The following is a 9,914-nucleotide window of genomic DNA, read 5'->3' as shown; positions in this document are numbered from 1 at the left end:
GGGCAGCGTGGCGTGGGCTGGCAGCCAGTGCCCGAGGAAGTGCCTTTGGGGCAGCGCTTCCTCCGCCCGTCCTCGCTGCCGGAGCACAGCTCTTCAGTGTTCTACCTTCGCTAGCTAACGGTAAGGGCGGGAGGGTCCTAACGTAGAAATTACTTGCTGAAGATACTACTTAGCAAACTCCCTTTAATGAATCTGGTTCGGATGGAAACTGCGGGAGTACTGTGTGAGGCCGCAGATGGCTATCTTCAGGAGGGATCCACTTCAGATCGGGCAGGGCAGTGTAATCGTCGCACTTGATGTACAGCTGCTTTCTTGGAGGTGAGCCGACTTCCCTGGAAGGGCTGGCTGCAGGTGGGGCCGCCGACTTCAATGGACCTTCCCCAAAGAGGCTGGGGGCTGTGCGAGGCCAGTGGGCAGCTTTGCTGCTGCCACTTGGGCGAACTAACATTTGAAGGAGGAGGAGATCAAATGTTTGACGCAAGCAAGGTTTTATTGTCCGGCTTTGTAGGTTTTCCAGCTTGAGTTAATGGCTGGTGATTATTGTGCCAACAGTAAGGTAGCTCTGTTTGCGAATATATTGCTTAAACGTAAATGTTGTACGTTGTTTTACGGTTTTTAGTAAGATTTAAGTATTCATATGATTTTAAGTCTCTTGTTGAAATAAATGTTTGTAGCTTGAGTGTTTTGTCGGAGGATGTTAAAGATTTTGTCAAAAACCTGAATTTTCTTCCAAGGTACATGCAATGCTATTCCAGTGCCTATCATGGCAATCAGTGTTATCATGGCAATATTGAATTTTCTTGTTGCTCCACAGTAGTTAAGAGATTATTTGGAAAAGGCTGTTGTCCAACAAGAGTAAGGACAAAGATTTAGTTTTCAAAATGTTGTGGTATGCTTTCCTTTTATACTCTTAGGGTGAGATTTTCCAAGGACCCAGAGGTAGTAGCCCAGCTCTGGTTCAGTTCATGTGGAACTTGGATTTCTAATTCACCTGCTTCTCCTTTACATCTTTATAAAAACTGTTCATGTCTCTTTAGGTTATGTGTTTATGCATTAGTTCTTAAGTGCATGCATTTAAGTGCATGCAACTTCTCATATCTAGCAAGTGGGTACATGAGGGTGGGTAGTGATCACATACAGTGACGACGCATGCACATGAAATTTAGAAAAAAAATCTGGAAAACTGAGATCGGTGTCATAGAAGGAACACCTTTGATTTAGTTTCTACTCTTAAATGCTCACATCTTAAGTTTAAGCTTGTAATACATTATTTCAGCAGGTGGGTGAGCTTCACAATCCATTATTCTCTTACTGTCAAGGTGACTGTGATCTGCGACAGAGAAATGAAGTCGGAGCCAGCAAGGCCCTGTGCTGCAGGTAGTGTTTCCCGAAAGACAGATGCTAGGCAGATGCTAGCTCACCTCTGCCGTGTCATGGGATCAGTAAGAAAGGCCTAGGTGGGATCCAGAAACAGTCTGTAAAACTCATCAGATCTCAAGAACGCAATACCTCCCCATATCTTTATTTTATGGCAGTCACTTGGTAACGGAGAGATACTGGAGATATCCTAAGTTCTGTGTGTTGTAGTCTTTTTCTTTGTATCTTAGCTTAGTGGCAATCGGACAGCCCATGAAGGCCAAAAGGACCTGATAAAAGTGAATTTGAGGCATACGAATTAGTTGTATGTAAATAGCAGCTTTCAAAACAAAAAGCACAGTAGCTCCCTTTCCAAGTCAAATGTACACAATATCCTTCAGTATACTGAACCAACAGGGGTTGTTTTGGTTTGTTTTTTTTTTTTTTAAGAACAAAATCCAGTTTTACTGGGCAAGCTTGGGCTAAACGGTTACAAAAATAATACAGAGCAATGCTTTCAGGCAGAAAAGAGTGAAACGGGTGTTGGAAATTGTGTCATTTCCTAGTGCTCGGAGATCGCGAGAGGCAGTGACTGTGTGATGAAAGGCCCTTTTCATGCCACGTAGAGAAAGCTGTCATGCAGGTCAACACAAAGATCCAGTATACGCCCAGAGTTTAGTAGCCAAAAAGATTTTTCTTAGAACATTTCTCTACTGTCTGGACACAACCAAATAACCCGGGTATCATCTATGCAGATGTTTTACGGCACTGCGCAGAACTAAACTGAACTGTCTGGGTTTCGTGTTGGAGTTCCCTGGCATGTTAAGAAAAACTCCCAGGCTTGAGTGAGCTGTCTGTAAGTCCTAGACGTTGGAGAGGGTAATCAGAAGGATTTTCATTACTAAAATCTTTACTAAAGTCTCAGAAAACAAACTCATTCAAGTAACTTGCTACACATAAAAAGTAGTCTGGGGGTGAGTTTTTCCCCCAGCTTTTACAGTATTGATTTGATGAGCTTTGGGTGAAAAGCTTTTTGATTTGCAACTCTGTGCTTGTGAAATGAATAAAACTGCTTGAGCAAATAGAACTACAGAATGTGCTTATGCAGAGTACTGCAGACATGTGCTTTTGTACGCTATATTCACTTCATTCTCACTGTGTAGTATTTGCTTTTTTTGTAAGTGCTATAAATAATCCCTGAGTAGACTTTGCAGTACTGTATGGGTGGGTGAGATTAGATATTTGGAAGGTAGGGATGGGTCTCCTCCAAGCATGACCACTATGTGATCCTGAATATGTCACTTCTTGCAGTGCATATTTCTGCATTGCAAAGATCCTAATTTTTCATACAGCTCTTCTGAGCCTATAATTATTCTAAAACACAATCAAGATACTGAACTGGAAGGCATTAGCCAATGGAAGTTCGTCATTATAAGGTGTATATAGGTATATGATATAGTAATTCTGCGTGGCCAGGAGGCTGTAAGATAGAAGTTTGGAATAATCAAGAAGGCAGGTAGGCAAAACTGAAGCTTTCTTCTCTTTCCTTCCAGTATACTACATGATTGACTTGTATAACAAGAGCAAATATGGAGACAAATAAATACATTTGAAAATTTGCCCCTAAAAATATATATGTATTAAAGTTCTGGGTGGACTAATCTTTGAATCCAGAACTCTCAGTTCTCCAATTATAAGGACCAGGACCACAAGAAGAACATAGATAGCAGAAATAGGACTTGAGTTCAAACTATGGAATTTTCCACTTAGGTCTCACCTAACCCAGCAGTGCATTAAAGCTTCATTTTTCCTTTTTTTGGAGTGTGACTTTCCCTAAGCAGCTCCTCTGCCTGTGCTCAGAACAGCAGCCACAGAGAGGCATGTTCTCCCCAGTTGTGCTTAGAGTTATTTCCGTCTTGCTAGTTTGCAGACCACCCTGCAGACCCCATGTGTGGTTCAGATGAATTAGGCCTGGAGTTGGAGGTATGGGAGTATGGAACAGGGCAGGAGCTGGAGAAAAGTATTGATGCCTTGCTAGAAATACTGGGTAGGTGTGGAGAACGAGACGTAGGTATTAATAAAGTATGAGACCTGCCAAGGCTGTTCAGTCTGCCCCGGCATGTGACAGAGCATGAGTTGTATGGGTCATGATAACAGGAAGGCATACATCCCCCATCTTATGCAGAAAATCCATCCTTGCTGATGCCATCGTGCTATTCACAGTTTTGGAGCCAGGGAGGTCTCTGTTCGAAACACTGCTCCCTTTCAGTAGCAGTCCAGTGGCAGGCTAGCAAAGAGTGTGCTGTGTTCGGTTATTTGAAAGGATGCAGGAGCTTACCCAGCGGAGAGACACTGGGTCTGTAGCGAATGAAAACACCTTTTGGGAGTCCCGGCGTGGAGCAGAAGATAAAATGCGAACCCCTGCCTCTGGTGTTTTCTGTTTCCTATCTGTCGGCATCTGTCCTGTGTGTTGACTTCGGGTAGCGCTCTGCACGCTGTAGCCTGGTAGTTCTAGGGAGAAGTATGCTGTGGTGTGAGGTGGAAGAGTTGGATTACTCGGGTTGAATTGCTTTCTAATTGGAAGGCTGTTCTAGAAATCTTTGAATATTTTTATCTGGAAAAAGAAGCCAGTCTAAACACTAAGTATTGTAGCTGCCTCTACTCTCGTGTGGGTTCCTTTGAAATGATTAGGATCATTTGCTTAGGCTGTTTTAAGACAAAGAGGCGCTTGGGTTGGTATTGTCTTTCTAGCTAGAAGAACTGAAGGCAGTTCATCTCTCTGAGCTAGCAGACTGCTGGAGGCATGGCTATGTGTAAACCATCATCTAGGGCTGATGCGCGGCACTCTAGATACCTCCATATGACAGTGTCGAACCTGGAATGGAAGAATGGAAATTGTACAGTCCAGCTGGCTAGACCGAGGTCTAAAAGAAGGCATTTCCTTTCTGCATAGCTTGAGGATCAGTGCCTTGTAATGGCCTGACTGCAGGGGAAATGTAGTTTAGGCACCACACTTAAACTCACTTCTCTCACTTCTCCCCTCACATGTTTTTGAGACTCACACTGGAGTGATAGTAGCAGTGAATGTTTTATAGCTACTTGCACAATGTTGATTAAATGAACGAATTTTGAAACAGACTCTTCAGTGGCATCCTCAGCACGGCTAGCTCCAATACTGGTAATTCATTCAGTCGTAAACATTGCATAGAATATTAGTTTGGTTCATGTTGGCACTGCACAGAGAAGGTGTAATTAGCACTTAAAGGGTATGTTATTAGCACAGTGGGACTTCAGGGCAGTGTTCAAAAGGGAAGCCTGGGAGTTAGATTTTTCAGGGTTCTGCTGCTGTCTCTGGCCTTGGCTCCGCTGTAGCACCAGGCAAACGGGTTTCTGGCTCAAATTTAACAACTTCAACATACTAGTAGTAGCAGGTATTGTGACTAGAAGAGAGTTTTCTGGAGGATTCTGGATGTTTTCTGGAAGCCGGGAGTGCTGTACGAATGCCGGCAATCACTGTTGGTATCAGCGAGTTTCATTAGGGCTTGTCTCGTCAAGACTTTGCTCTTTCACATTCAGGCAGTATGTTTCCAGTATTAAACGTGCTTTGATATGATCACCTTGTTTACTGTTTGTAGGCAACCTGTACTAGAGCAAATGTTCTGGCGGAAGTGTTCTGCCTACCTTACATTGTGCCCATTAATATGTTTTCCACTTGTGGGTATTGTTTTGATCAGATACAATTTACCTGAAAACCAGCTTTTAAAAAGTGTGAAGAGCATTCCTTGCAATGTGTTATTGGCTGAAATAAAGCCACGGAATAAAGATTGCATCTTCTTAGGTAAAAAATCTTTACAATATTTGGCTGGTGTAATCACTGCATTAAAAAAAAAAATATATATATAAATGAGATTTAGACCAAGCTATGCAATGTTAGAGATATACTAATTGTAGTTAATTTTCAGCAACTGAATTGAAATGACTGTTGGACTATAGTAAACCCCGTGTCTACGTTCGCACGGTGGAACAGGCTGCAGAGAGCGATTTTATCAAGGAAGCCTCCCAGAGAGACAGTGCTGCTGCATTCTTTTCCATTTCACAACATTGCCAGCAGCAGGTTTATTCTATGGGATGTCAGCTTCCCTCCTAGGGAACGTGATTCCGTGCTTAACAGGGGTATAATGGGGAAGCTCTTTCCAAGTTTGCTTGGAAATTGCTTTCTCTGTGCTTAATTAAGACTTTTAGCCCTTGCTTTTCATAAATACTGTATTCACTCCATTAAAAAGTCTCATGTAGCACATTCATTTATGTTTTAATGAAAATGGTTGTTCTTTGTGTTTTTAGAGAGTCCTCGAGGTGGCAGCAATGGCAGAATTCAACAACGTCCGTTCAGTGACTGAAATGCCAGAAGGAGATGATGCTAAACGCAGTCTCCATCACAGAATGTTCTTGGAACCCCAAGATAAGAAGAGGAGCATGAAGGCTCTGGTGGTTAAGCAAGCAAAGAGAACTTGCAGCTGCACTCCAGCCAAAGTTAAAGACTATGTTTTCGGTTTCTTTCCTGTCTTGCAGTGGCTTCCTAAATACAAGCTAAGAGAGTACCTACTGGGAGACATAATGTCTGGTGTGATTGTGGGGGTCTTACTAGTCCCACAGTCAATTGCCTATTCTCTCTTGGCTGGGCAGGAGCCTATTTATGGCCTTTATACATCCTTTTTCGCTAGCATTATTTATTTCATATTTGGAACCTCCCGCCACATCTCAGTTGGCATCTTCGGTGTGATTTGCCTGATGATGGGACAAGTGGTGGATCGTGAAGTACAGAGAGCTGGCTATGACTTAGAGCCAGATGCGCTCAGTGTCCTCACAGATACAGCAGCGTATGTAAACACCACCATTCCGCCTGTGAATCAGACATCGCAGAAGCTGCTCTGTGATAAAAGCTGCTATGCAATTACAGTGGGAGCCACCATGACCTTCATAGCTGGTGTTTATCAGGTAAGAGGAGGTGGACAAACAGGTATTCTGTGGAAATAGTTTTAATTCTTCTTTAGAAGGTTGTCCACATGGACAGCCAGCTGGGCTTGCACGTGTCCTCAATCCTCATCCCAGGGGAGCGGACACAGGGAGGACTGGAGGTCTCCAGGTACTGTGGTGCAAGAAACTCCTCTGTGTCCTCTGCTTTTTTTTAATAGCGTTTTGTGCTTGCATTGCTACTCTGTTGGGGACTGTAAGGACCTGCACATAACCACCTGCTGCTCTCACATGATCTGCTCCCTGCCTTTCTTGCTGTGGCCTGAGGCTTTTTTTTTTTTTTGCTGGCTTATAGCTTAGGCCTCCATTTCATTGGACCAAAATGTGGTGTGGCAGCTTTTAATTCCAGACTTCAGTCATTTGCCTTTTCTTTTATCAAAAAATAATCTGGACAGTAAAAGTATATCCAGTTTCTTTTTATTTGTCCCTGTGCTTGTAAAACTTTGCTGTTTGCCCATTCAAAGCCAAAACAATGCCATTGTATGAAAAGGACACTACTGAGATGATAAAATATATTTGAAATAAAACTTTTTAATTATTACCGTATTAAAATATATTACTCAACAATATTTTACCACTCTGTCTACTTACTTCCTAGAATTCACTGCTTGCTGAAATTAAAGCAGGTATCTTTGTTTTTAGTGTGTCATGCATTAATGAGAATGGATTTAGTTTTAACGGTACTGCAGAGCTGTGGTATTTCAGTTTGTGAGTTCACATCCATTTGTTCCTCCAGTGACCTTCAGGGTGGCAGCTAATCAAACTGTAGAGAAGCGGAAAAGGAAACATGCCTGTGATACTCTAAAACACTGGTTTTAGACACAACCTGGGACTTTTTCTTGTACTGCAAGTTAGTGTTGAGTAATTTCAGAAATGTTCTGGGACTCCTGAGGTACACTGGATTTTGTGTTTCATCACTGCAGGATGGACGCAGTTTTGGAGTTGTGAATTGCACTTAGTATTCTTTGCAAGTACAAGTACAATTAAGTTTCTTTATATGAAGAAGTCAGATTACTTTATCTAAAGTCCCTCTGAATGTTAGGCATATTCTACTTGCTGTCTGCCTGCCTGCTAAGCAATAGGCCTTCACACCCCCAAATATTTTTTTTTAATTGGAAACTTCAACCAAAATCACATATTCTTTGATCAGAAACTTTACAATCAAATCGCAAAAAGCAAGCCTGCTCGCACCAGTTGCCTACAGCATAACTAGGTAAGACAATTATTGCTAATGTTTTACAGCTAGAAAAACCTTGAATTAACTTAATTAACAAGGTTGTGAGGGAACCTTTTTTAGAGCTTGGCTCTGAGCCAGCGTCCAGTCAGTCCAGGTCCCAAACCTGCCTTCTCTTCAGTAATGCTTTGCGGTTCTTAGGAAGTTTCCAGCCATGATCCTAGCCGCCTTTATTTTGCCTTAACGACCTCATAGGATATATCAAATTGACACTACTTAAGGTTAAATACCATTAAGTTCTGGCCTGCAGTCTTCAGATAAGTATAGACAGCCCTGTTGTCCAGCTCGGGGAATTAAAAGCTTTCTAGCAAACTGCTGTGAGAAGGTCCGTGCTCTGTTTGGCATGAAGGTTGATGGGGAGAAAGAGACATTTACCGGGTGCGAAGGCGCATGTGTAGGGTAGGTATCCATAAAACCAGTCACTCCCATGAGAGAGCACCAAGGATTTGTCCATTCAACTGGCATTAATAAAAATGAATGACAAAGCACTTGAAAAATTTATCTCTATTTGTATAATCTGCATCACAAGAGTTTGGAGCTCATATGCTTTCTGAATCAGATGCACGAAACTTTATGCAGTGCAAAGGACAGCTGTTATGCCATAAGCTATATTTTTATTGCAGGTTGTGAGCTCAAGTCTAAGACAGACAAAGACAACCAAAAAGGTTTTGGGTCCTGCAAAGTTCACAGAGATTGTAAGAACTGGAGAGAGAAATGGCAAAAGTAGCCAATATTTCAAATGCTTTTTTCCCTAGGTTTCTTTGCTGCTAGGGCAGCTAGGAGTTACAGCTGAACCAGTGAGCAAACAGCAAAGAAAGCCCAAGAAAGCCTGCTCTGTGTTAGAGATGCATTTCGTTTAAGTGTGGTGTACCAGGAGCAGCTGAATGCTGGAGACTCTTTTCTCCATGCTCAGACCATGCCTTGTTCTCTAGGGCCATGCACAGTGGGTTTTTTTATCCCACCTTCCTCCAGAGTCTCACAGTGATGACATCTGTAAGATTTGCATTCTAATCTGTTGTGTGTGGTTGATTCCTTCCAGGTGGCCATGGGGTTCTTCCAAGTGGGCTTTGTCTCAGTGTACCTCTCCGATTCATTGCTAAGTGGATTTGTCACGGGTGCCTCCTTTACCATCCTAACTTCACAAGCCAAGTATCTTCTGGGCCTAGACATTCCACGGAGCAGTGGCATCGGCTCCCTCATAGCCACGTGGATAAACATCTTCAGAAACATACACAAGACCAACATCTGTGATCTCATCACCAGCTTCTTGTGCTTTCTTGTACTTATCCCAACCAAAGAGCTTAATGAACATTTTAAATCCAGGCTCAAGGCTCCAATACCAGTTGAACTAGTCGTGATTGTGGCAGCTACTCTGGCATCTCACTTTGGGAATCTGAGAGAGACTTATGGCTCAAGCGTTGCTGGACGCATCCCAACTGGGTTTCTGCCACCCCGCCCTCCAGACTGGAACCTGATTCCTAATGTGGCTTTGGATGCTATTCCTATAGCAATTATTGGCTTTGCCATCACTGTCTCCCTCTCGGAGATGTTTGCCAAGAAGCATGGTTACTCCGTGAAGGCCAACCAGGAAATGTATGCCATTGGCTTCTGCAACATCATTCCCTCTTTCTTCCATTGCTTCACAACAAGCGCAGCTCTTGCCAAGACTCTTGTCAAAGAGTCCACAGGCTGTAGGACACAAATGTCTGGCATGGTGACTAGTTTGGTAATCCTATTAGTCCTCCTTGTGATTGCACCTTTATTTTATTCCCTTCAGAAATGTGTCCTCGCTGTCATAACCATTGTAAACCTCAGAGGAGCCCTGCGGAAGTTCAAGGACCTGCCAAAAATGTGGCATTTGAGCAGAGTGGACACAGTGATCTGGCTAGTTACTATGGCAGCCTCAGCGCTCATCAGTACTGAGATTGGCCTTTTGGTTGGTGTTTGCTTCTCTATGCTCTGCGTCATTTTCCGAACTCAGAGACCAGAGGCACCACTGCTCGGCTGGGTGGCAGAGTCTGAAACGTATGAATCCCTGTCTGCTTACAAGAACTTGCAAACCAAGCCAGGAATCGTGGTGTTCCGTTTCGAAGCACCCCTCTACTACATCAACAAAGAGTGCTTTAAATCCACCCTGTACAAGCAAACTGGGGTCAACCCAGTCTGGGAGAAGGCAGCAAAGAAAAAGGCAGCAAAAAGGATGCTTAGAGAGAAAGAGGTGGATTCTGGTGGCAACCAGACCAGCATCTCCATGGATTTTGTCTCTGAACCTCTGGGGTTTCACACAATAGTG

The 9,914-nt window shown here is 43.2% G+C and overlaps 1 protein-coding gene across 1 annotated transcript in view; it reads left to right on the top strand.

The window, feature by feature from the left end:
- Positions 1-235: 235 nt before the first annotated feature.
- The window catches only part of LOC104082911 (sulfate transporter-like), a 9,908-nt gene continuing 229 nt past the window's right edge, over positions 236-9,914 (top strand). Inside the window, 5 exon segments of the mRNA XM_009586189.1 lie at positions 236-318; positions 1,280-1,442; positions 3,280-3,423; positions 5,698-6,351; positions 8,661-9,913. Of these exon segments, the coding sequence (XP_009584484.1) occupies positions 236-318; positions 1,280-1,442; positions 3,280-3,423; positions 5,698-6,351; positions 8,661-9,913 (2,297 nt within the window).

The sequence above is a fragment of the Fulmarus glacialis genome, unplaced genomic scaffold (genome assembly GCF_000690835.1).
Source record: "Fulmarus glacialis isolate BGI_N327 unplaced genomic scaffold, ASM69083v1 scaffold27829, whole genome shotgun sequence".
Classification (NCBI taxonomy): domain Eukaryota; kingdom Metazoa; phylum Chordata; class Aves; order Procellariiformes; family Procellariidae; genus Fulmarus; species Fulmarus glacialis.
This window is presented reverse-complemented; position numbering and strand designations above follow the sequence as displayed.